The 26141-nt window shown below is 53.1% G+C and overlaps 6 protein-coding genes across 6 annotated transcripts; 4 read left to right on the top strand and 2 right to left on the bottom strand.

The window, feature by feature from the left end:
- Positions 1-745: 745 nt before the first annotated feature.
- On the bottom strand, positions 746-3811 carry CPP1 (tyrosine/serine/threonine protein phosphatase; the record flags this gene model as incomplete). Its single annotated transcript, XM_056210080.1, has 1 exon — positions 746-3811. The coding sequence occupies one exon, from the start codon at positions 3809-3811 to the stop codon at positions 746-748; it is 3066 nt and encodes a 1021-aa protein (XP_056076902.1).
- A 3162-nt stretch (positions 3812-6973) lies between these two features.
- RPL4B (60S ribosomal protein L4B) lies at positions 6974-8475 on the top strand (the record flags this gene model as incomplete). The annotated part of the gene is made up of 3 exons (XM_056210079.1): positions 6974-7054; positions 7392-7465; positions 7515-8475. 3 exons carry the CDS (start codon positions 6974-6976, stop codon positions 8473-8475), a joined length of 1116 nt encoding a protein of 371 aa, XP_056076901.1.
- A 1217-nt stretch (positions 8476-9692) lies between these two features.
- On the top strand, positions 9693-10700 carry N0V89_001265 (uncharacterized protein; the record flags this gene model as incomplete). Its single annotated transcript, XM_056210078.1, has 1 exon — positions 9693-10700. The coding sequence occupies one exon, from the start codon at positions 9693-9695 to the stop codon at positions 10698-10700; it is 1008 nt and encodes a 335-aa protein (XP_056076900.1).
- Positions 10701-11337: 637 nt separating this feature from the next.
- Positions 11338-12993, bottom strand: PRP45 (mRNA splicing protein; the record flags this gene model as incomplete). Its single annotated transcript, XM_056210077.1, has 1 exon — positions 11338-12993. The coding sequence occupies one exon, from the start codon at positions 12991-12993 to the stop codon at positions 11338-11340; it is 1656 nt and encodes a 551-aa protein (XP_056076899.1).
- A 1349-nt stretch (positions 12994-14342) lies between these two features.
- On the top strand, positions 14343-16417 carry N0V89_001263 (uncharacterized protein; the record flags this gene model as incomplete). The annotated part of the gene is made up of 2 exons (XM_056210076.1): positions 14343-14549; positions 14627-16417. The coding sequence occupies 2 exons, from the start codon at positions 14343-14345 to the stop codon at positions 16415-16417; spliced, it is 1998 nt and encodes a 665-aa protein (XP_056076898.1).
- Positions 16418-23749: 7332 nt separating this feature from the next.
- N0V89_001262 (uncharacterized protein) lies at positions 23750-25770 on the top strand (the record flags this gene model as incomplete). Its single annotated transcript, XM_056210075.1, has 4 exons — positions 23750-23816; positions 23918-24277; positions 24448-24734; positions 24841-25770. The coding sequence occupies 4 exons, from the start codon at positions 23750-23752 to the stop codon at positions 25768-25770; spliced, it is 1644 nt and encodes a 547-aa protein (XP_056076897.1).
- Positions 25771-26141: the final 371 nt, after the last annotated feature.

The following is a 26141-nucleotide window of genomic DNA, read 5'->3' as shown; positions in this document are numbered from 1 at the left end:
GTTGCGCCCAAGCCGATCCTGCGCACCGTATGTACAGGTCTGAGATTGAGAAGCGCAGGTTGGTGCGTCTTCTTTGCTCGCCGTGGCGTAGCATAAACTTCGTAAAACAGGAAAAGAGGTCGATTGTGTAAGAGGAACGATCTGAGAGTGTATGATAGGTAGGAGAGGTACAGAGAACGTGTGATGTGTGATGTGTAGGATATGATGGTGTGAAAGGCATAATGAGCGTGGTGGAGGTTCGCGTGTACTAGAAACTAGAGACTAGAACATTAAGTGAGGGTGCAGAGCTTGCCTTCGCTATGCCTCGGCAAAAACCAATGAAGAAGAGAAAAAGAAAGGAGAAACTTTAGGAAAGAATGCTGATCGCGCTATGCAGAAGCAATGATACACAGCGGGTGTATTGTGCGCACGAAAGTCGCATGAGGATGGCGGTAGCGCGACATTAAGACAGCGAGCTTTTGCCAGTCGTTAAATTTCGTGCTCAGCGCCTGAAGGATTCGCATCGTGAAGTGGGTGGCTTGGAGCCAAGGCCCAATGGTTGGTGCATATATCTCGAACACCGAACAATGCGGACGCTGTGGGCTCGGTTACAGCATGTGTTTGCTCTTCCAACGACGAAACCTACGAGATCGCGACGGCCTCATTGCTGTTGAGCCCGGTAAATCTCTCCACGGCGAATTCCCATGTACAATGCGCGATAGGGAGTCTGGGTCATTGACAAGCAGCGTTGAGTGACGAACTCTTTTCAAAGTACGTCCCAGATATTTCGCACGATAGGACTGCTTCCTGTTTGAACTGGGCTTCGAGGGTCGTCATCGAGGGACTTCTGGGGGGTCCATTGACGCTTCTCTGTCCATTCAGTGGGGGTTTGACCATCTTTGACCGTTTCAATCGAGGAGGCTGGGCTGACTTCGTCGGTCGGGGATCGAAGATCGAAATGAAACGGATTGCGAGTGAACTCCTCTGCACGCGGAGACATCAGAGCGTCCAAATCGTCCACAGTTTGCGTAGGCTGCGGCGCCCGAGTTGGGAGCATGGCCTCCATCTCGGTTTGCAGCTTGTGCAATTTTCGCTGTTCTCGGAGATTGGGTGAGGAGAACCGTGATTTGATGCCGTTTTGTTTCGAAGGAGTTGACAAATATGCGTGACCGGGAGACTTTGGAGTGACTGGAGGCTCTCGTGTAGCAGTCCTGAGAACAGGCAACGGGCTCTCTGAAAACGGGATATTCTCCGTAGGGCTGACACTGTCGATACGAGCATCAAGCTCTCCGCTCTTGGGACGAGCGAATGAAGGTGTTTGGATAGCTGGGGGCGCCTGTGCTGTACTATTCAGTGAAGCGAATCCGTTGACGCTCTCAGGTTGGGCAAGATTAGAGGGCGGCAGAATCGCTTGAAAAGACGGCCGTCGAGCCTCCGCTTCGAGTTCCGCTTCGCGTTGGGCAAAATTGTGGTGTTTGAAAATACTTGGAGGGAACTCAAAGTGTCGCGGAGACGCAAGACCAAACGGGTCCTCGTCCGCGACTCTCGGCTTCAGCGGTGTCATGTGGAACTCAGTCGCTCGTGGAGAGGTTAATTCCTGCTTTACCACGTCCGTATCACGCCCAAAAATATCTGAAGGGAACTCAGTTCGAACTGGAGATGCAGAATCCGTCTCTTCGTTACCCTTAGTACTCCGCTCCAGACTAGGCATCCTAATCGTCGAATCTGAGGCTCGATTATAACGTGCATCGTATGACTCGGTCGGTTCCGGCTCATCCCGTTGTGGGGCATTGAACTCGAAGGTCCTCGGAGACAAGGGCGGCGGCGGCGGTGAGTCAGATCTTGTGTAAGGATCCAAGTCGTAACCCTTCGGCCATGGATTCAAATTGAACTCTGGTTTTGCGGGCGACTTTAGTGGAACACCCAGCGCATGGTCCGGGGCAAGAGAAGGTATGTTGAAGGTTGCCACAGCTGGAGACCGTAGTGGCAAGTCGTGACCCTGCGAGGGAGCAAGGAGGTTACTGACATTCGGCGAACTCCGCGGTCGGTCGAGTTGAGTATCACCGTCTGCTAACCTGAACGGTAGCTGGCGGGAGAAGTTTGGCACAGGGTATGGTTTGAGGCCTGCCTCATGATCACTTGACTGTGGCTGTGCCTCTTCTGTCGTAGACGGTGAAACTTCAACTGCTGAGGAATCGTTGTCCGTGATGGCTAATACCGGAACAATGTGGCCTTTCGGGTCAACATACGGAGTAGCGGTCGGTGACGATTTCGGTGATAGGTCGAACTGGGTCTGGCTCGCCGCCCATGATTGACGGAATCCAGGAGAGAAGAGCGAAGAACCAGATGGTGCTGACAATGGACCGGGCGATATAGCCATCATGTTGCCAGTGCTGGCGCGTTGCAGATTTATATCTGTATCGGGCGGCAAAGGCGCGGTGCGAGGAGTGCGGGGGCCGGTGGGCATGTTCCTATCGAATGGCGAATGTCGATTTGTGGCAACCGAGACACCTGTGGGGAGACCAGCAGATCGTCTGCCAAAACCTTGGTTGAATGACCGGCTTTCGTTGGCTTTGAGCAATCCGTTCCGGAACTCTTGGAGCTGCATGATGAGGTTCATGTTGGGACCTATCCACTTGCTTCGCTTCTTAGCAATGTCGTAGGCTTCCTGAACGCTCATTCCAGGGTTCTTGTACAGGCCGTAGGCGACGATCAAACTAGCAGAACGGCTGACACCGCACTGGCAGTGGACAAGAACACGCTTGCCCTGCTGTACTCGCTCATCCATAGTCTTCACCAGCCTGTACAGGTCGGACACGATGTCGGTGTTATGCTCCCACATCATGTGGATATATTCCGGGGTCTTCTGCGTCTTGCCGTCTATCAGATACTCGGAAGGATGGATGGTGTCAAGCACAGGTGTGGCTTTCGGCGTCGTAGGTGAGCTAGTCTCCTGTTCGAGCGATGCTTGGGTTTCGTCGAGGATCGAGGTGAAGTCTGGATTTTCAGCTGGCGGGCCATCCAGTCGCCGAGCATCGAGGTCTTTTTGAGACTCGGAAGCAGGTGTGGTGAAAGGGTTCTTAACCTCGCTGGCAACGTTGAAGATAACATCGAAAGTGCAAGCTTGTGCGGCTGTAGGTTCGAAGTAGAGGAAGACTCCCGAGGGGTAAATCTGAATAGGCCCATTCGGATACGCCGCAGGCTTCTCTTCTCGCGACTGAGGAATATCAAAGTTCGGTTCTTGCTCCTCCTCTTCCTCCATCTCATACGGGACCTCTGACAGTGCACGTGGGTTTGCCTTGACCGGGCGAAGGGACGGGAATTGCATACCGCCAGATGGGCCAACAGCAGGTGAGCATAACGGCAATGATGGAGACGACTGGAAGTGGCGAAGCGCAGGGCGGTTGAACGACGGCGTAGATGGGATGATCAGTCGCATAGGCTTGTTTTCCTGGCTTCCGGGAGTCGATATAGTCAAGCTTAAATTGGACGGTCGCCGCCGTGGAGGCGTCGGGGGCTTAATGAAAGAGGGCGAAGGAGGTGCCGAGCTGTTCTTCTCCTGCTTTTCCACTGCGGGAAGAGAGGCCGAGGGATTCAAGCGCAGGTTGCCTAGTGACGTAGAAGTGTTTATCCCAAGATTTTTGAGATTTCGAGGCTTCTTCGCAGGTGTGGTAGGCCTTTGTAGCTCGAAAAAGGTGCTCGGTGACGATTCTTGGGAGCCGTTATCAGTTCTACGCGACCGGAAATCGGCAACGAAAGACGTCGCAGCCTTTGCAACCGGTGACTCGGGGGACGGTCCTGGTGATGGGTCTGTTACTGAAGATGAGTCCATCGTGGATATGGTCGTGGTGGGCGAGTTGTCCGAAGAGGCGGTCGAAGTGCTGTCCCGGCTGTCGCGGTGGATGTGAAACGAAGAGAAGGGGACTGCGCTGTGGGGACTCCCACTCGTATGCGGTCTGGTTATCATGCCATGTGCGCTTGCGCCGTCTGCGCTGGGCAATGGTTTCAGGTGGGTGTTGCGTGCGTCTTCTCCAAAAACCGAGCCAAACGAGGGCATGGCAAAGGACCTCGGGCTTGTTTGCATGCTGGGTCTACGGGCTCCGGCAGGCGGCCCCGACCTGGGCGAGCGACTATTTGTTCTGTTGGGCCACGGTGGTGGACTAGAAGTACGAAGTGTGGACGTTTGGCGTGGTGTCCGCTTGAGCCTTTTCGAAGAGAAGGAAATATTACGTGTAGAAAGTGCCCTTTTGAGAGCACTGTGGTCAGTATCGTGTGCTACTAAAATGGACGCCATCTTGACGTTGACATCTCTTGTGCGGAAAGTCGTAGGTAGAATTCGAGGGTAGAAGCACAACGATTATGGTCGCTGGAGGGCGCTAGCCGCTGAGGCGCGGAAGCGTACTGACAACGGTGACAGGCTGAGAAACAGAGGGCGCAGCAGAATGTGCGCCTCGCCTCGACTTGGTAGACAAAGAGAAAAGTGATAAGGATAATGTACAGTGTGCAGAGAGGCAGAAATATCGGATCAGGACAACGGAGGCAGACTTACCGACGGCCAACACGAGAATAGACCTGTGTTGTAGACTTGAAACGAGAATACCAGATTCTCAACTAACGCAGTAGGGAGCGGCTGGGGACAAGGTACCCCGAATGTGCGTGGAGGAAGAAGAATCGACTTGGACGGCCGTGTGCTCAGCGTCGTGGGGAGAGTCGTGCCGTTCGTGTTGCAATGCGACGGTCGTGTACGGCGAGGCAAGAGCGCACTTTCCTCGAGGGCGAAGGGGGGCAAGTACGACCGACTGGGAGGCGAGAAAGTCGGCCTGGCGCCGTGGGTGTTGTTGTGGGGGGTTGCGCGGCGGCGCTTTCGCTGTGGTTGAAGAGGATGGGTGTCGCTCGCTGGTCGCTGGAGCAGAGCGTCGGCGGCCAGTGTGAGGGCGAGCGCCTAAGCGTCGGCCAATGACAGGCAAGAACGGCTCGCAGGACTGCCCAAAAATAGCAGAAGAAGGGGCGTCTGTGCGGGAAGCGTTCGGCCTGGCAACTGCCTCTGCACGCACACTGCGTCGTTCCAGCCCTGTTGAAATTGCACCTCGAGTCGCGCCTTCGTACGACGCTGTTTGCGACGACTCTTCCAGCTCTGCTTGTGTCTTCGCGATGCTTGCGACGACTTCTTTGTCCAAATGAGCCGACGTTTGTCTAATTTTAGAAGCCGTACTCGGCCGTTCGGTTGGCTCGCTCGTGTGGCAAGACCACGGAACTCTGCCCTCCATCAGCAACAGTCAGTCTTTATCAAAACACAAGGCCCACGGCGCACAACAGACAGCATGCATCTCTACGTCCCCGGACAATGCTGGCTATCCTGTTCAGTCCATTGAGGCTCTGCTGCGCACGGAGCCGTCAGCCTCGTTGGACTGGACTCCGTACCAACCCATAATACGCTCCTCCCGCGTTGGCCCTCGGACTCTCGTTCGACTCCAGCGCCAGTGCTTTGTCGTCGCTGTGTCCAGGAAATTGTCCGACAGCACAGGTGATTATGAAACATGAGGCTGGTTGGCGGGGTGAGCACTCGAAACCTGCGACGGCGAGGTCATCTGACCGCCAGTTTCAGATGCTCTTTGGAAGACATCTGTCGCGCAAACTGACATGTCTTGTTTCCCAATTCCAATCATTAGCCACAAGCAGATTTATCATAGGTTACAGCTATTCCACATGCGACCTTTGAGTGTATCAGCTACGACGTCTTGCAACACTTCGGTACATCGCTTCTCAGCTACATGCTGTGCTGCTCGCTTGTAACGGTGTCCCTTCGCTAGTGACTTGGAGCGCTTTTGAGCTACAAGCATCGCCAACCAGGCACAAAATTTTCCGATTTCGAAACTCGCCATGTCAACGCCGGAACCCTGGCAGCGCCCGTTGAAACACGTAGAACGCCGGAGCACAGACATTCTGTCTAGGTGAAGCGTAGTACAAGCAGAAGCAGAAGGTGCGGGGATCGCGTAGTCTTCAGCTAGTTGCATTAGGAAATTGCCGGTGTCCGGGAAGTTACAGCGAAGGGAGTTAATGGTACTCAACGAAGAAGTAATTTGTTATTCACAGCGGATGATAGCATGGGCCGGACCAAACTTTCGACTAGTTACTTCATGCTAGTCCACCCAGGATATGCGGTGCAGAGGGAAACTAGAGGTCACGACGCCTATGCATGCTTCTGCAATCCTGAAATCTAGGCGTGTGCAGTATCTCTCAAGCTAACAAATACTTGACTCTAAACAGGCTTACCCTATCGCCTATTGAACATTGAAGACGTAGTCCTTTACCCGCACATGACCTTACTTCAACTTCTATCCGGATGCATTGAGCTGAATGCCTTAGAGCTGGACTCATACAGAATGAAAATCTAACCACACCTCCCATCGTACTCCCTCGGCTCTAGCTCAACTCCCGACTTCAAACAACTATCCAGCATCCCATCACCTAGCAGGCCGGACTCGTAGGTGTTTGGAAAATCAACGGTACTGATGCAAAATCACTCAAGTCTAATCTCCACAAAGTGATGCGGAATGACAGGAGACTATTTCCAGAACCATGGAAATAATTCCATGACGCAGCTCCAGATGCAGCTCGTATCATTCGTGAGGTGTTTACAACAATTTGCCTCAGCCGTCTGCAGTAATATCTGTCAAACCATCCGCATCAACAGCGGCCAAGCTTTGTCGATGAGAACGCCGTTCATCCATGAACACCAACCCTCTCATTTTTTTAACGCGTAATCCTTTTGGCCTCCACCTCCAATCCACTTTGAAATATCCGCGGCATAATTGTGTCCTCCTCGTTCCTTGGACTAGTGCCGTGCTTGTCCTGCTAGCGCGACGGTCGCTACGCTAACGCTCGCTTAGCTTTTCGAGCAGGCGCGATCTTGGCGCACACCGAAAAATCACTCCGCGAGTTCAGAACTTCAACATCAACACAGCGTACTAACCCGCAGCACAAGACGCCCGCCATGTCTCGGCCTACCGTCACCATCATTTCCGGCTCCGGGGAGGCCTCTAAGGACACTGCCTCTATCCCCAATGTCTTCAAGGCAAGTCCTACGACATCTTCGCAATTGCAGCTCCTACCGCCTCGCACGCCCCGCCTCGCAACGACCACCGAATCCGCGCATATTCTGCAGTAGATGGTTAGGACGATGTATCGGCAATGTTCTTTCAGGACTTTCCATCGAAATACAAACAGACGTCAACAGCTTGATATGCGCGGATGAGGCTTCGGCGAAGCGCTGGCATCTACAGGATTTTCCATTCTTCATGGTCCACATTACACCTTGGTGTGTGGATGGAGTTTGGAATATCTGGGCAGTGCGCTTTCAAATAGCGATACTGCGTACTCAATGCTGAGCTGAATTGCTAACTTCCGAATAGAGCCCCATCCGCCCGGACATTGTCCACTCGGTGCACACTGGCATGAACAAGAACAAGCGCCAGCCGTACGCTGTGTAAGTTTTTTCCAAACCCACTGGATACGTTCATAGCTGACTTGTGCAGCTCCGAGAAGGCTGGTCACCAGACCTCCGCCGAGTCTTGGGGTACCGGTCGTGCCGTCGCCCGTATTCCTCGTGTCTCGGGTGGTGGTACTCACCGTGCCGGTCAGGCTGCTTTCGGTAACATGTGCCGCTCCGGTCGCATGTTCGCTCCCACCAAGGTCTGGAGGAAGTGGCATCAGAAGATCAACCTGAACCAGAAGCGCTTTGCGACCGCCTCCGCCCTCGCTGCGTCATCCAGCGCTGCTCTTCTCCTTGCCCGTGGCCACAACATCGCCACCGTCCCGGAAGTTCCCCTCGTCATTTCCTCGACCGCTTTCGCCGACGCTGCTATCGCTAAGACCTCCGCTGCCCTTGCTCTGCTCAAGGCCGTCGGTGCTGGCGCTGACCTCGAGAAGGTCAAGAAGTCCAGGAAGGTCCGTGCCGGTAAGGGTAAGCTCAGGGGCCGCCGCTACACTCAGCGCCGTGGTCCTCTTGTCATCTACAACCCCGATGAGGATGGCAAGGAGCTCGTTGGTGCTTTCCGCAACTTGCCCGGTGTCGAGACCTCGTCCGTCTACTCCCTCAACCTTCTCCAGCTCGCCCCTGGAGGTCACCTCGGACGTTTCATCGTCTGGACTTCCTCAGCTTTCTCTGCTCTTGACAAGGTCTACGGCTCCACCACCGAGCCTTCGGCCCTCAAGAAGGATTTCCTCCTCCCCTCGGCTCTGATGAAGCAGCCCGACCTCAGCAAGATCATCAACTCCAGCGATGTCCAGAAGGTCCTCCGACCTGTCCGCGGCGGTGCCATCAGCAAGCGCACCAACGTCCAGAAGAAGAACCCTCTCCGCAACCTCCAGGTACAGCTCCGCCTCAACCCGTATGCTGCTGCCTACTCCAAGAACAAGGAGGGTCAGAAGTCGCTCAATGCCGGCAAGCCCGAGCGTGTGGGCGAGTCTTTCACCGAGCAGCTTCACGAGAACTAGATCTAGGCGCTTGGGTTTGGTTCTGGGTTTTCTTAAGGTTTCTTCATGACACTGAATGGCTGGTGTACGCGGTGATGGCTTAATGTAGCTGTCCCAAAAATATACCCGAGAAGGGTTTCTTCACCTTCAATATCATCTTCTGTGCCTTTGTGATGATTGATGTGGAATATGCTCTATAATATGACTTGGCTTAGTAAAGCGAATGTTACCCGCGTTACTGGGTTCCGCGATTAGTCCTCAACAAGCACCTGTCAATCTTGATTCCCAGGTTGCTCCAAGCAAAGAGCTTCAACGAGACAAGTTCGTTCATGGTGGTTAATGTTCAGGTGGCCTGGGCGCGTCAGTCATCCCTTTCCAGTGCTATCGCCCAAAAGTGTCAGTTTTATCGCAGAGTTTCACCGACACATAGCTAACCAAAACTATCTACATCTGAACGGGTCGCACTGATAGTACCCAGACACTGAATCTAGATCTGTCCAGCAATGTTGCGTAACAACATGCATGTAGGGCTGCTTACTGCATGTCTGTCCAGCTATCGACCACTGCATGTAGTTTCTACTACTCGCCCGTACTGCCCTTGGGTCTGCTTCCTTTCCTGCACATGAACTTGTGATATGAGCTGCTTATAAAGCACCTGTGCATGATCTACGATTCTGCAGCTCATACATCAGCTTCAGCATTAGGTACTATGTATTTCGACAGGTGTAGACCACTATTTCACAATGATACTTTGTTTTCGCCCTTATAAAATGGTTGAACCTACATCGCCATAGAATAGGATCCGTATTGTACTCACGTTGCCCTAGAGCGAAGCATCCACGTGAATGAAACTTGCTTAATTATTTTCTTAAGATTTTGAGGTGAATCTACGTGAATGAAAATGATGCTTGGCTTTGGTGAAATTTTCTGTGCTAGTAGCGTACATTCCGGTCATCAAATATCACTATCAGCACAACGATGTTCTCAAGCTAAAATAGAGCTGCTCATAGGAAGGCAGAGTGCGTAAAGCAGGGAGGTGAGGTAGACATGAAAGAACCCATGTTAGGTGCCCGTGCGCTCCCGTAGTACTAGCGCGATTTTCGCGAAGCGGCGCCTTTGAAGCTCCCGCTTTCTTAACTGCAACTTGACGGCGCTCTCCACGCAAATCATCACTCCATCCTAATAGCCCAAGGGCGAACCCCGCCAACTTTGCCATAGCCAGGACTTGAAGACATACCATGGCGTCGCCGCCACCCCCGCAAATCATCATACCCAATCCTCGCAAACGCGGCTCCATCTCCAGCGTCTCTTCGCAGGCAAAGAAACGCAAACCCTCTAATCTCCGCAACTCTTTCGACCCAGACAACGAATCCGCCATCGCGTCTCCGTTACGCCACAGCCGCTCACCTTCCGTCGGCAGTGTAGATACGGCCTCACTCGTAAACGGAGCAGGCGGTGGCAGAAAGAGGAAGCGCAAAGGTGATGATGGTGCCAGCGTCGCCGGCAACTCTGCCCGCGACGGCGCACGTCCAGGCGATCCTTCAGTGAACGGAGCTGCAGGTGCGGAGGAAGAGGAAGACGATGACTACGGCGAAGACGAAGACGAGGGCACAAAGCTCGAAGGCGAGCGCCCCTCCGAAGCTGCCAAACAACAAGCCGCCCACAACGAGCGCATGCTAGTGCTGGCCATGGACGAATCGCAGCAGAACGCCTACTCCGTATACCGTCGTGTCAAACTCAAGACCTCCATGGTGCGCAAGCTAGTCAACCAGACCCTGTCACAATCCGTCCCGCCGAATGTCATCATCGCGGTGACGTCGTACAGCAAGGCTTTCGTTGGCGAGCTTATTGACCGCGCGCTCATAGTTCGCGACGAATGGGCCGCTGCTCGCACGCACTTGCCGAATCCAAATCTCCCTCCCGCCGTCCTGCAACAGGGTCTGCAAGAGCCGTTTGGTCATCGACCGGATAGTAAACCGTCGAATCAGCATATTCAGAATGCAGGCCTGTACCTGAACCAAGTGAACAGGGAAGAGGGATTCTGGAAAGAGATTCCGCGAGATGCGAGTCTGAAGGATAGGCTGAAGGAGGAGGACAAAGGCCCGTTGACGCCGGCGCATCTGAGGGAGGCGCTGAGGCGGTATAAGAGGGATCGAGAAGGCGGTGGAGCTGGGTTCGCGGGTTTGAGCTTGGAGGGTCCGGAGAGAACGTTAGCAAGGACTGGGGGGCGGAGACTGTTCCGTTGAGGAGCTTGCGACACCTTCAAAGGTACGAACGAGGAAATGGAGTGTTTGGACAAGCTCTTGATCGGCCCATTCATTTGGTCGGCGACCATCGACTTCAACATCGTATTCCCCACCTCTACGACGTTCCTTGCCAACGGACTGTCTTCCAGCATCTTGCGGAACTCTGAATCGTTACTAGTTACATCAGCATCCCTCCCTTCGAGATTTGGGTTTTGGACCCGTGGCTCATCTACTTTGATCAAAGGGGCAGAGACTATAAGCTTTACCTGAACATGTTTCCACCTAACACATGACTTCGACAGATGGATGGGTTCTAGGATACTCGGCGGTATAACTGGTAGATGTCGCCATCAGCGACGAAGGGACTCAACACAGTGGCTTGCATAGCATGGCATTGTGGTCTAGGTGAATCAGATACCCAAAACAGTCACTCTTCAGTTGCTGTAGAATATGAATACGATTGCATGACAATGACGTGGAGACATAAAATATTTCTTGATATGCTATAGTACTATAGAATGCAATATCGGAGAGAGTGCTCTCACAAACCCGATGTCAAACTCCTGCTAATGCAAATCCTCGCATACAAGGCCTACGAATCGAGCTATTCCCCTGGATCGGCATATACACAGTAGTCTTAATCACTTTCATCCTCCACCCTCGCTCTCTTTGCCGCCCTCCCTTCATCCTCTCCTTTCCTCTTCTCCCCCGCAACCTCCTTGATCATCTTATCAATCTGAAACGGATCATCCTTCTCCTTCTCAAACTGCACAGGCCCATCCCTCTGCTCCTGCACATCCGCGCCCTTGAACCCCTCCTTCGCCCTGCCCAGCACCTCAAACCGACTACTTTTCGTAATCTTATCGTACGTTTCGCCCGCGTCCTCGCCATCGTCCTGGTTAACAGTCGGTCGGTAGATGCTGGCAATAGCGTCCTGCGCAGCGAACAGCGGCTTGTCGTACGCCTGATCTTCGTTGAACCCGGCGTCGAAGCCAGAGGATCGGTTGAACAGGCGCGAGTCGTACATTGCTTCGCCTGATTGTGTGGGTTTGGCCAGCCCGAGCGCAACTTTCTCGCTAATGTCGCGATTTTGCTCGCGGGCGAGCACCTGCAATTTGCGCTCGGTGCCCATGCGGGATTGGCGAAGTTCGCGCTGAAACTCCTGACGGCGCTCCTTACGGGCTTCTTCGCGGCGGCGAACGGCTTCGTCTTCGGAGTCGGAATGCGAGGATGCGGACGAGTAGCTGGCAGAGCGACGGCGCGAGTGCGTGGTGCGATCTTCGCGGGCTTGCCGCGCGAGGTTGCGGAGGTGTTCTTCTTTTTGAAGTTTTTCCTTCTCGGCGAGACGCTGCTGCATGAGTGCGCGTTGCTTTACTTCTTCGCGAGCGTGGCGGTCGGCAGCTTGGAGAGCCTCGCCAAATTGCGCGAATTTGTCGTTGATGGTTACGTCTTGGAGGCCGCGGCCATCGGCTGCGAGACGCTTGTCTAGCGGGACGGTGTACCCTTTGGGGTTCTTCCAGTTCGAGATGGGAGGAGGGATCTTCCACATTTCCTGGTCCTCTGCTGTGAGCTTTCGCGGGGGGGAATGGAGGACTGGCGGCGGAGGCGAGGGAGGACCGCGCGGGATGCGCTTGTGCTTGAATTTGGGTGGTTCCATCGGGTCCATTTGTCGTTGTTGAATCTTGAGAATGCGCGTCTTGCCTTGTGCTTCGCCCATTTGCGCCGTAGGTGTGTACCGAACAAATGTAGGTTCATCCTTTGCTCTCCCCTGGACCGTCTTCGGCTTCTGTGCGGCAGTCTGCCCCGCAATCAGCGCATTGAGCGCTGCCTGTGTCTTCTCTTTCGTGGCCTGCACCATCTCCTGGCTCGGTCGCTCCAAATCCAGCTCTCCCGCATTCGCCTGCTGCCGTAATGGTATCAGATCCTTGAAACTGGCTTGCACTATACGGTTTTCTGCGTGTCCCCGTCGTGCGATTTCGTCGTATTTCGTTTTTCCCTCTTGATCAACGCGCATCGCAAGCGCATTCGATGAGCTCGCAGTGCCCTTTCTCCCCATATCAAGCGGATACTGCGCGATATGTATCTCAGGAAACGCGCCACCATCTCCGTAATCTTCTGCTGTGCGGGGCCGCCATCCTGTGCGCTGGCCGTACGGAGGGGGCCCGTTTTGTCGCTTCGCGAGTTGTGTCGAATGTTCGGGCAGCACGCGTGCGTTCCGTGAGGTATCTAGCTCTTCCACATCGCCCGCATATTTCGGCTTCGGCAGAGACTTTGACAGGGTCGCGACGGACATCGTGAGTGGTCGGCGGGGGAAGTCGTGCTTGTTGATGTCGAGTGACGAGGGCGAAACTTTCAGACTAACGACGGGCATGCGGAGCTTAGTTTCACCGGCCCAGGAGCTCCAAATCACGTGAATTTTAGAAGCCAAGCAGGAGGTTCCAGCCTCCCGAATTACACCAAGCGCAAGCGAGACTCCCGCGCGACTCGCCTCGTGGTAGTCACGGCGCTTGTTGATCACTGCTCAGACTTGGACCAAATTCAATCTTGGGTTCTAATCGTGCTGGTGCGCGGCAGCAACAAGTGTGTGCGCGCGCGAATAAACTGCATAGGCCAGTACTTCTAAGAGGAACTGAGCTCCTTGAACACAACGTCAACAGCATTTGTAAACTGCGACACGGGTCACTCGGGACACGTGGAGTACTCTTGCGCTCTTGATGCAGAGATCGACAGAAGTGGTAGATTTGGGGCATGCGCGAGGCAGGGGGATGTTGGTGCTTCAAGACTGTTTGCAAATGGTCTTTGGGGCTGTTCTTGCTCAATGGCCTCAGAGACGATGCGCTTTATTACGAGTAGCTGAGAGCGTCCAGCAGAACTATCAACATAAGACGTTGTTTAGAGCCGGTCTAACCTGTACCTGCACGTCACCGTCGAAACGATGGCGACAGTAGCCTGTGCCTGTGACAGATAGTGCATGGCCGGCGCGTCTTGGCCCGTTCGAAAGGCGATGGCTGGGATTGTCGTTCGACTCGCGGCGCTGATACACGGGTAGCCGATTATCAAAATAGCCCTGGTGCCGCTGCCAGCTCCAAATCCTAAACGACGGCTCTTTTGAAGTAGTGATGACGGTTTTCTGCACGTTGCAATTGAGCTGAGAAACTTGCAAGACCATCCATGCATGCACGCCAACGCAGCTCGACCGGCGCTATGGAGACCGGCCCGTCAGCCTCGCACTCTCGACTGACGCGCCCAATGGCTGACGCGCAAACAACGACTCCCAAACACAAACTGGCTCAGTCGCCTTCGGATAGACCTTCGCTGTTGCGCCTGCCTTCCTCTGCGAGTTCGGCAGCTGCGTCCTCGATACGCTCTCGCAGAGTCTCGAACCCCACGCCCACGCGCACGCCGACAACCAGCCAAGCTTCAGCGTCAGCGACGCCCGCCACAACGCCCTCCTACTTCTCTCCCCAACACGCTTCGGCCGGCAAGGAAGTGCGCTCCCCTGGAACCGGACGGCCGCCTGCTTCCTTCAGCTCTTTTGGCAAAACATATGGCGATACGTCGCGAGGCCCTCCGATAAGCGCGTCTGGCACCTGGCCCAAACAACGCACACCCACGCGCTCGTTATCAATCTCTACAGACCGCATGGCCGGCTCCAGCGAAGCCTCCTACTCCTTTGACTCAGTCGCGCGTCCGCGCCTGCAGACACGTCGCACTGGCGAAAGTCGTTATGGGGACACCGACGCCTCTGGCACTGACGGCGACGGCGGGGAGGACTTGTTTCTGAACATCGCGGAAGACAGTGCGAAGGATCCCACTGCGAATGTCGTATCTCGGTCGGACAGATTACGGGTAGGTCCTCATCCTCTTGCGCCATGCTTCGGGCATTGGCCAACATTGCACGCTGCACGCTGACCCTCCGCAAACAGTCCCGCATAACCCGTAGCAACCGGCAATCGTTACCCTCATCTATACCATCATCATCTCCAGCGACGTCCGGTGCTACCAGACCGAATGGTGCCAGAATCCCCGCTGCAATCGATACTTCAGCAGGCACCCAGTACCGCCGCGCATCGCTCCTTCCCTCTACGACAAGGTCCACGCGGGAACAGTCCCCACTGACACCTGCAAATCCCGTCTTCACACCACGCACGCGCATTCACGAGCTTTCGCCCAGGAACAGGCGTTCGATTACGTCACTGGGACAAGATCAGGACCAAGAATCGCAACCTCACTCGGCGCGGGCAGATGCGGGCTCCAGCTTTTCCCCAAAAGAGTTTTCGGCACAGGTGGATGCGGTCAAGACACGGCAGCGAGACTCCACTTTGTCACCTAAAGAATTTCTCGCACAGCTCGAAGCAGGCAAGCGCCGCCCTTCATACCCGGATACGCTTCAGACACCGCCGAACACTCGCAACGGGGCATTCAAGCCCTCGAATCTGCATTATCATTCCTCTTCGCGCGACAATACCACGATTCCACACGTCGATACACCACCCGAGGCACGGTCGCGATATGCAGGGACAGAGTCTCAAGGCAGCACTGGAGCCGCAACATCAATGTGGGACGAGCTGGACGAGCTGAAATCAAGGATGAAGCGACTGGAGTTGGGCGGGAAGATACCAGCTACCTCTGGTGCCGCAGTAGCCCAAGCCTCCGCAGAGCGCCCGCGAACGGCGAATACTTCAGCTACTACAGTGTCCTCGTCTCCAAAACAGCAGAGAAAACCAGCTTCAGCCGACTCAACGGTGCCACTTTCCTCGTCGAACAGGGTTCACCCCTTGTTGCATGAGGCTTTGGCGAAAGCGAAGCAGTATACCGCACCTGCAGTTTATCGTGCTCTTGAAGACACGGCTAAAGAAGCACTCGCTTTGGCTGAGATGGCGGGAAGCGGTGGTCCGCAAGGTACATTCCACTCGACCAGTTCCATCCTAGGCGGTCACTCCATGCCTGACCGGCAAGTCCGGCGAAAAGCAGATCACATCTGTCGTAGTCTGACGGAACTCTGCGTTGAGCTATACGACAACAAGCCCACCTTCGTAAGCCCGGCAGTACAGAGAACATCAGCTGCAGCGGTATCTCGTCGACCCAGTCTTCAAATCAATGGCGAGTCACCAACTATTCGCCAAAGCATCGAGCCCGAGAGCGACGTCCTCCCTCGATCGAGTCCCAGCAGGGCCATGAGTCGCATTGAAGCGCGTCGAACCACTGTACTGGGCAAGCGCGGGGGAAGTCAAGAGCCACCGAACCCGTCTCAGTCCCAAGCTCCATCCCGATTGGACACTCGTTTAGACCGATCTGGTACCAGTCTTTACCGTCGCCGTGATCACGAACCGGAGGATGACGATCCGACCTTACGAGCACCTTCGCGGGCAATGACCGACTTCCGGGAGATCCGTGCTGCACACAAGCCGCGCTATAGCAGAGAATATACCTCTCAAGAGCCTTTACCAGACTTACAGCCTTCGCCTGCTCTTCCGACATCGACAACCTCGCGGCGAACTACTCTGACCGGAAACGAAAACAACCTGCTCTACCGGAACAGAGACAGTATCACTGGTAGTTCTAGTCGTTACGGATTCACTAGCCAGGCTTCTCCTGCGACGGAGAGACATCCGGTGGCCAGGACCCAATTCGCCTCAAATAGGAACTCAATAGGAGGGAGCTTCCCGCTGGGGCGTAGCGCTAGCCTCAGCCGGAGGCGCGTCAACGGAGAGTGAATTGAGCTATTCGCTAGCGAATCACCGACTTCTTTCCTTCCGGCGCATTATGACGATTGCATGCTTTACATATACCCCTGGTTTCCCACCGGCGTCACGTAGGACGTCTATTCGAGTAGGCTTTTGCAAGTTGCGCTAGCGTTCAGCAATGCATCTAGGGATGGTATACGCTTTTATGGGGATCACACCCGGTGTGGCCATTGTCCACCAGTCAGCGCTTTTGCTGGGATGTTGGGATGTTTCATTTCATTTCCCTGTCCTTTGACACGGCCTGATATTCACTTCGCAGCACAGTGTTTACACTTTTGCATTCGCATGGCTCTGTTCCTGCATAACCAGCGGTTTTTGTCCTTTCTTCTACTTTTCTAGCATTTGTACACGGAGTTCAGTGAGCGTATGCCCTATCGGGAGTGAGCGTTCTCAAAACGGATTTAGCATCACAGGTGTTTGGGAATGTAGTGTATGCGAAGTATATGTGTATGATCGGTGGGTGTAACGAGAATAGTAAAGTTCACTTTTTCTGTTTCAACCCCGCGTTTTCTCGTTGCACGGAATTGATTAGTGTGCAAGCCGATACCTTTGCTGGGTATTGCCTCCCACGGCTCATACACCGACGCCCTACCCAATCGGTGAGGCTTGAATGCGGGCTCGAGAAATGCAATGCGTGCAGGATGCTCCCGCACCCGAGACATCCACCTGGCCATTCCAAACCCTACAGTGATCGAACTTGTACTAATACACAGGCCCCGGATCCGGAGATGACACATTTCTGACGTGGACGAAGCCGAAACTTTGTCTAAAGCATCAAGAACCATGCATTAACAGTAGCCAGACGCGGTGTAGTTGGATCAGACCTTGAAGAGGATTTGTAGTTTGCGACTACACAGATGGAAGAGTTATCTTATTTAACCTCGTGGAAATTTTCAGACGTGGGACAGCGTCCGGGCATGTAATATGAAGTAGTATCGGCGCGGGGAGCAGTAATTGATACTATGATCGGCCTTTTCCAGCCATCGGTTTGCCTTCCTCAAGATCGTCTTGACTAGAGTTGATACTTTGTGTGCGGGTTTCGTGAGATCGGTTCTTTCCCCGTTTTCTTTATGGAGCGAATTCGTGAATGTGATTAAAAGTAGTGGGAGCCTAGGATGTGACTTCATGATGGCAGTACGAGGATACTGAGGAAGCCAAGGGATTACGCGCTTTGTTAATGCAAGCAAGACGTAGGATGGTAGTATTGTTACCCATAGTAACTTCATCCTAATCGATTTAGCGTTTCGATCAGCATGGGCTGGATCAGAGGCCTAGGTACCTTGATCTCCTTCAGTGAGGCTGCATACGTTCCAATCTATCCGTCTCGTAGGGTTTGGCATTCGCTTGGCCAACTTCGGTATTTTCCACATTCATCGAGACGTTCACCTCAGAAGTGGTGTGATTGTTGGTAATCGGTCACCGTATCCGGAGATAAGATACGGACAAGTTTTGGTGTTCAATAATCTTGCCTGTTCGGCCATCAGTGCTTTTGAAATATTCATGGATAGTCGGTAGTTGAGAGGTAGAGTCCTGATTGTGTGTTCTGAATCTAGAACGAGGTTACGAATTTGGAAGTGGATAGCTCATCCAGAGCGCGGACAGTAAATTTCGGTTACTTGAAGTGATTTCGGCGTCTTAAGTCTGAATGAAATTCTGTCGCAGCCAGCTTGTGACAAACATGCTGATGGCTATCCCCCCTTTAGTCGTGAGTGGGTGGTGAGATGGTAGTCGCGTCATGTCTTGTTGAAAGTCAACATGGAGGGGAGGCTTCCTGATTGGGCATGCTTGTTCACAGTTGGAGGAATCCTCGGGGTACCGTACCCGCTGCCGGGTCTGACTGATGCTAGTTAATGTGGCCCAAGGGTCGATACCCATTGAAACCGGATTGTCTTCGCATTTTCATTGCCCTCGCTAGAGAGGTTTTTGCCCGAGTCTCTAGCATTCGCGATTTAGCGTCGTTCGGTTCTTAACAACTTGGGTATGTAGACGGAGTGTAAGACAAGGTACTTTAGAGAAGAACATGAGCTCCTGTCTCTGTTGCTCTAACATCAGTGTAAGATCATGGCTGATTCAAGAATCTGAATAACTGCCTCTCCAACAAGACCTACTGTAAAAACGCCCATGATTCCGTGTGAGCCTTAGATCTGCAGACTGTGCCACACTGCTTGGGCGTGTTTTGTTTTTGTGTTGCTGAGCCTCATAGAAGCCTTTGATCCTGCGTAAATTAAGTTAGATCGCCAGACCACACTGCGCCGCAGCGCCTTACATGTTTTACCGAATCTGCCGAGATGGAACGTTCACACCGCCGTTCTTTCCGTGCTCTAAGGCGTACAGCTTCTCAGGAGATTGTTGTTCCCTGAAATTTAAGAGCAAAGGCATTAGATATATTTAAACCTGCCATTTGTAAGAGTATGTGCGCATTAATCTATGCGGCGGGACAAAAGCTCTGGGCGTCCGGTACCAGGAGGATCATTTGACTCAGACGCCCCCATTGCAGCATTGCAGGCAAGGATATGCGACACGCGACCAGCTCACCGCGTACGCTAGGTCGGCGCGGACGAACTTCCTAGGATTGGCCTAGGGTACGCTGAGAAACATGTGTATAGGATGCCAATTCCTGTATGAACAAGTCACCATGAGCGCCGTGCAGCTTCCTACAGTGGGTTCCAGCGGTGTGTAAGATGTAGTGTAGGATGGGGCTTATCCGCAGTGGCGCTACATTACGGACGGAAACATCAATCGCGTGATGCAGCAAGACGGTCTGGGAAGAAGAAGAAGATGGCGTAGGCGTTGTCGTTGTCATTTTGGCCGCGTGATGTTTGGAGTGTTTTGCAATCTTTGGAAGCGCTTCACATATGCAATTGTCTTTGAGGTCAACCAGTTCATATGCACAGCTTTTCGTTCAATCACATACTATGTATGGACTGATGCATGATATAAATATAGGAGGCAAAACCAGAAGCATCAAATTGTCAGTGCCTACATGAGCTTTGCATACAGCTCAGGTCAATCGACCGGGATTTTGCACCGGAGTTATCCCCGTCCTCATGTCCGGTCTATATTCGGGGAAGCTGATCAATCAAAAGCAGTACTGCACGGGCGATATCAGTTTGTGGGAGATGCGGCAGGATCGTGTAGTTCATACTACGAGACACAGGCTGCAGTCCCATGCCTATATGATTAATAGGGCGTAGCGCGAGTCAAATTAATTTGTGACTCCAGGGCTCATGACTTGTACGCACTCACCATTGGTGACGGTGGCCATGATGAGTCTCAGATGTGTCGATTCGCATGAACCGGCAACGCGTTTCTTTGTCAAGGTTGTATGCAGGTAGCAAGCTCGGGTCCAATTCAGGAGCGTCTTGTTGGTCGGAGTTGTCGAAGGATCATGTCAAGTCACAAATCTGGCCGCTCTTGTGAGGTTGCTGGCATGTAAGTTGTAAGACACATTATGGCGTTGCGCATGGCGGCTAACGCGTAGCTCAAGTAAACAGTTGTGCCGCTTCAAAGAGGGATTATCTATTCAATCGTACGATCGCGTCCCGTCTATACAAGGACTAGCTCCCATCAGTCTTATTGTAAATCTTTAGATTACAAGTTCGTTACGATAGTCAGGCCTGAAAGACGCGCTAAAACTTACCATGATGCCGTGAATGCTTACTTCTTGCATACGCGAGATATACTACACGAACCCGATATGCAACCCGGGAAGACTTGCTGTCATTAATTACACTCGCATTTCCTGCATATACGAGATTTCCCATCCTCAAGCAAATAACTTTCAATCAATCGGAGGTTCCCGAAGGATTGAGTCAAGCTGCTTGGAAGGCGCATTGGCGCTCAAATCTCGATGGTATTCGGAGTTAAGTTTCGCGAGAGGCGGATGGCGCGAGTCAAATTGAGCCGTAGTCTAGATTGTTATGACTTGTACATGCTTTCATCGTTGAAATTGGACATGACGTTGCTCCAGTCTATTTCGGGAGCGCTTGCCGATTATGGGAGATTTTGGAGGATCGATGGGCACAAGCCACACATGTGATGTGTTTGGTATGCGAGTTCTAGGATGCATATTATTGTTGCGCATAGCGCGCATGGAGAATTTGCACCATTAGGTGGGAGAACTTACACATCAGTTCCATTATTGAAACTGGTCTCCGATTGTTCACGTAATGTCAATCCTCGCTATCGAGGCATATTCTGCATTTCGCTGTCTGCATGTCTCTCTCGATGAAGACTAATTCTCACGTTGTCCCTTGCTATGGGTCCATGTTGGACAATTTACTCACCGCACATTTGTCTCTAAGAGGGCTAATGCCCATGGGCGGTGCCCCTAGAAATCAGTAAAGCATCTGCAAAGCATCAAATTTGCACAATCTAGAAGTACGCACCATTGCGTTCGCTTCCAAATGTGTACTAACTCCCACGGGTCGTCCTTCACAAGGTGCATGGCTAAGCGGGCATCGGAACTTCAGCCTGGTGCCTGGCCCCCACTTCTGCGTGAACCCCTCCCATTGGTCCACTCGTAATTCACAAGGCTAAAAAAGCTCCGCCATACACTGGCACTGGCACCCTAACAACGGCTATCCTCTAACTCTGCCACACCGAGCTCGACCGACCCACCTCGCCCACCCACCCCATGCCCGATCAAGGCAGTAATCGTATACACTAAAGTGACCCATCTAGAACGGTTCCGTCCGCCTCGCCCAGATCGAGTGCGTCCGAAATGGGCCACTAGATCGGAATGCGGCCCCCACATCGCGTGCGGACTGGCCCCCAAAAGACACGTACGCGCGCAGCGCCAGTCGTGTTGCGGAAATCATCCGACGGATCTTCGCAATGCGTCATGCTCCGCAATCTAAGGATGATAGATGCACCTTTCCTGTGGGTGTAGGGATAGTTGATTTGCTTTGGGTGAGAAGTGCATTGGTGCTTAGAGATGGTTCCGGTGAGTGTGAGAAAATGTCGTGGAAGATGGCGGTCTGAGGCACGCCTTGATAGAGGGATGATGGTCTGGTGGTATGATTTGACTATAAACATGACTGCAGATGCAAAGTGAGGTGTGATAGTGAGCAAGACATGATAGTGATGGGGCATGTGCAGCGCAAGGCGCGGCCAAGGCGGAATAGCTCGGTCATTCCCTCGTGGTGCCCGTTAGGATTCATGTAGCGTTTGGCACTCGAGTCGCGATAACGCCGTAAATCTAGGCTGTCGTGTGGAGCTTGCCGGCGTTGGAGCAAGCCTATTATCCCGAACGAGTCGCATTTTGCGCGCGGCTCATACTCGGAAGTGACATGGGAATAGATGTAGCGGGATATGCTTAAGCTTCCGCTACCAGGATCCGAAGCCGAAGCCGAAGCCGAAGAGACACGATTGGTTTGCGGAGTTGGGCCCGCAGCCTGGATCGCATGCATGTTGTTTTAAGATGTGGTACTTGCGGTAAGGCTGTAGGAATAGCATGCTGCTACCCAGCTTAACCTTCGTTAACCTTGACTTAGTGTGATAGTAAGCGAAAGTGTGCCATGGATATGTGGCGAGCGCTGCCCGTTTGTAGGTTGGTATAGTGGCGTCTGGGGACATCATAGCCTAGCTTCTTCTCGACGCTGGATTCACGGGAAGGATTGCGGCGGTGCTAGCTTGGAGCAGGAGGTATTGCGAAGCGCACTTATGTAGCCCTGTGATCTGTGAGCATCGGACCATAGCCATCATCTGAAGAGTGAAGGTGCTGGATTGGGTATCCGTGCCGTAGGCAGTTTTATGAACACTACGCGCAGATGTCCCGTTATGACTCTGTCGTGCCTATGTGCCGGGTCAATGCTCCATGCCAGTCCTATTTTCAGAACGCCGCAACGTGGTTCGGCCGTAAGGTTGAGCCTTTCAAGCGATACTGTAATACTCGTATGATCGAATGAGTTCTATGCAGTGCGTTAATTCCGATCACTGTAATTCCGGGGAAGCAACTCCTGCGGCCGCACCATGGCTACCGGTATGCTGGCTATGCTGTATGCACGAGCCGATACCTGTACTCTGAGGATCTTGAAGCTTAGTGTACGCTGATACTGAACTAGCTAGGAAATGCTCTTTTGGGTGGACACCGACGTATCTCGGCGTTGTAGTAGATTTGCATGTCAACGAGAGTAGGCGACTAAGTCCATTAGGAATTGCGCAGCGGACCTGCGTACGGAGTGGTCGTTTATAGTTGCACTTTGTTGTCGGAACAGGCAGGAGCTGGTACGATCGGAGCTGGAATGTTGAGGGCAGTGGACAACGTCGTAGGTATACTTCACTTCCGTGACGTATGGCGATGATCGAGACCCGCGTCATTCGCGTCAAGAGGCGAGTGTCGCAAATTTTGCCGTTTGCTCGCTCCTACGCTGCGTCAAGTGACAAGACATATCGACGCCATCTCTGCGAAGGTGTGTCTGGCACGTGGCGAGTACCATAGGTACCTAGTCTCACTTCTGAGGCTGATCAGTGGGGGCTAGTTAGAGGCCATGAGTTGAGAGACTTACACGAGTCGCCATGAGCGTAGTTATGCTTAATTTTACCACATTGCTGTCTTCATGGCCATGGCGGAGATCCACCCCAGGATCCTATTTCCGTGGGCTGCCAAGCCTGGATTAATGCCTCGAATAGGCTAAGCGTAGGAGAACTCGCGAGCATTTTCGCGAACGGACCTATCACAACGTTGACAGGTATCACTGGTGCCAAACAAAGTACAGCATCCGAGACAGGTTGGATGTGCCCGCCAATGGGCCACTGGGCCCCGTCTAGGGTGGGTTTTGTGGCAGTACGACAGGGAGATGCCGCGCGGTGAAGGGACTTGCGCCCTTGGATTTGAAATATGGGATGCCAGTATCTTCAAAGGGCTGTGGAGCATGCTTGCGGACTCGAAGGAGGATCGTGAAGGCGCGGCGGGACAGCAGGGCTGTGACGATTCCCAGCATCGCGTACTACTGCAACTCTCAAGTGCTCCGCGGTTCGTCCTCGATCTGCACCCTTCATATACTGGCTTACTGGCTTACAAGCTCGCAGATAAACCGGTGTAGGGCCAATCGTAAGGTCAGCCTGTACGTGAGGCTACTTTACATACATTGCCTCGCCTACGAAGTATTACCCAACTTGAGCCTGCGTTTTTCTGATTCGGGAGCTGCCACCGCACCGTTCGCTGGACTTCTGAAAGCGATCTTGATGGTAAGATCGGAGGGAAACAGTCCGCCATGTGAAGGCATGAATGTGCCCACAGCGAAGAGTAATTGCTGGACGTGCAAAGGTATGTCATGCTGGTTTATTTCTTCCATTCGTATGGTCCAACTCAAGGTCGGTCATGATGTCGGTTCCGGATGGGGTAACCGGGCGAATGCTTACGGCCGTACATACCAAGAAGTATACATGAACAGGTTACGCCGCGCTCATACACCTGTTGTAGTAGATACCGTGGTTCGCTTGTCTATGTTGGCTTACCAGTTGCAGAACGCAAAGTCGGATGCGATCGCGCCCTGCCGCATTGCGCGAATTGTACGCGCGCAAAGAGGGAGTGCAAAGGCTATGGATTGAAGCTCGCGTGGCCCGATAAGTACGATGGAAGAAGAAAGCAGAAGAAGTATCAGGCGGAACCAGACACAAGTGCGACCAACTACGTGACCAAGTTCGGCGAATTCTACTTCCTCAACACCAGCATTGAGGACGTCGAAGGACACAGGTATACTGTGCGAGATCTCGTTGCAATTGGCTGTTTTGCCAACGACTTTTACGCCCCGAGAAGCCTTTCGCCGGGCCTAGAATTCTGGAAGCTGGATCTGGGCGAGCGCGAGGGAACACTTTTGTCTTATTGTAAGTGTACAAACTGCCCGTATTCCGCGTGTTGCACTCGCACGGGTAGCGTTGATCCGGACGATTGGTCAAGCGCAGCTCGCATTTCATTGCCTCGATGCGGTGAGGTCACTCCAGGGTCGCTCGTTTAGCTTCACCAGAATGGACACATGCTGACATGGATTCTGCAGACAACTCTGTGGTCGCACGAATGATCACAACGATTGATGATAGCACCAACGGTTTCCGTCTCGAAATCATGCCCATGGCATTAACGTCGACAGCTGCAGCCGCAACAAGCCTTCTGCAGGCCACATTAGCACTGGCGTCTTTCCATTTAGGGAGTCGTGAAGAAGCGCTTACCCATAAAGTCAGGGCTATTAAGGCGCTTGCGGATAGTTTTCACTGTGGATCGCCTCCAGACGAAAGAACTCGACTGACGCAGTTTGCGTCGTGTATGATGCTCTGCGTATATAGCGTAAGTATCCCACTTATTGAAGCGGAGTAAAGGGAACGCATGTGTTTCTGCGCGATCCAGTTCCTCCAGTTCAGCCCCTTGTTGCGAGATTCTGACTCACCTCTAGGTCTTCGACGCCTCAGACACAAGCTGGCACACTCATCTTCAAGGCGCCCGCAACGTCGTCACAAGCCATCTCCGGGCTCTCCCTGGGAACCAACATAGATGCAATCCTTTCTTAAAAGAATGGTACGAATACCACCACACTTTCTCGGAATTCGCGTACCCGTCCCAGTTCTACACGGCGTTACCATCAATACACGACATTCTGATCCCCGAAAGCCTCGCTATTGATCGAAGAGTACGTGGACCTCGCAACCCAAGCTACCAGTGCCATCTTGAGACTGACACTGAAGATAAGATTGTGGGTCTGTTGGGTTGTTCGAGCGAATTATTGCGATTGATCTCGTGCATCAACCAACTGCGCACTCTCCTGACGATGGAAACAGGCACGTCGGAGTCTGACATGACCGCGCTAGCTGTCCATATCCGCTTTCGACTGCTCAATCTGCGACAGGAGATATACATCTACCCAGACGAGACTTCCGGGCACATCTCGCACACACGTATTCACCATACAGCAGAGTTCTACCAAGTTGCTGCCATGCTGTACTTGTACAACACGTACCCGGCAACCGCTCCATCTTCATCGACTTCTAGTCCACCGAATTCGCCGCTTCCATTCCCGAGCATCCCGGATCTTGTTCGCAAGGCTTTCATGCTGCTTGATCAAATGGAAGTGTGCACTTCGCCTTGGCCACTGTTCGTGGTGGCCTGCAATGTGTCAGAGGATAGGGATCGTATTGAGATCATGAGAATATTCGAAGAAGGGTCCCAGGTACGAAGAGTTGGCAACTATGACGTTATTACGGGTTTGGTGAAAGCAGTATGGAGTAGAGGGGATTTGAAAGTTGACGAAGGCAGGGATGGAAGCGCAAAGATACCGGACTGGAGGGAATTGGTCGATGAAAAGACGGGCATGCCTTCGTTCATTTGAGACGATGGACGAGTTCATGAGAGATGACACGACCAGGAAAAAATTGTTTGGGGCACGACGGCTTTGATTATAATGCGTCAAAATGCAGAGGATCTGACGTTTGACCGGCAGACCATACGTGGGATGTCTGAGGGTCGTGCTTCTGTCGACCGCTGTCGTTTGGCATTTGATACTGGCCCATTTTCTAAAGGACAGAAACATGCAGGGACGCGGAAGCCCATGGCTATTCAGGATCGCCTCCGTTGCAGAGGGGTCCATGAAGACGAGGCCTAGGAATGGGAGCCAATAAACACGGTCGGATTTCCATCTTTTGTGGAACAAGAAGAACATCTAGAAGGGTCGCTGATGTTACTAAAGATGAAGCGATGACC

This window comes from Didymosphaeria variabile (genome assembly GCF_027946475.1).
Source record: "Didymosphaeria variabile strain IMI 356815 chromosome Unknown scaffold_1, whole genome shotgun sequence".
Lineage (NCBI taxonomy): Eukaryota > Fungi > Ascomycota > Dothideomycetes > Pleosporales > Didymosphaeriaceae > Didymosphaeria > Didymosphaeria variabile.
The sequence above is the reverse complement of the archived record's forward strand: the minus strand, read 5'-3'. Positions and strand labels throughout refer to the sequence as shown.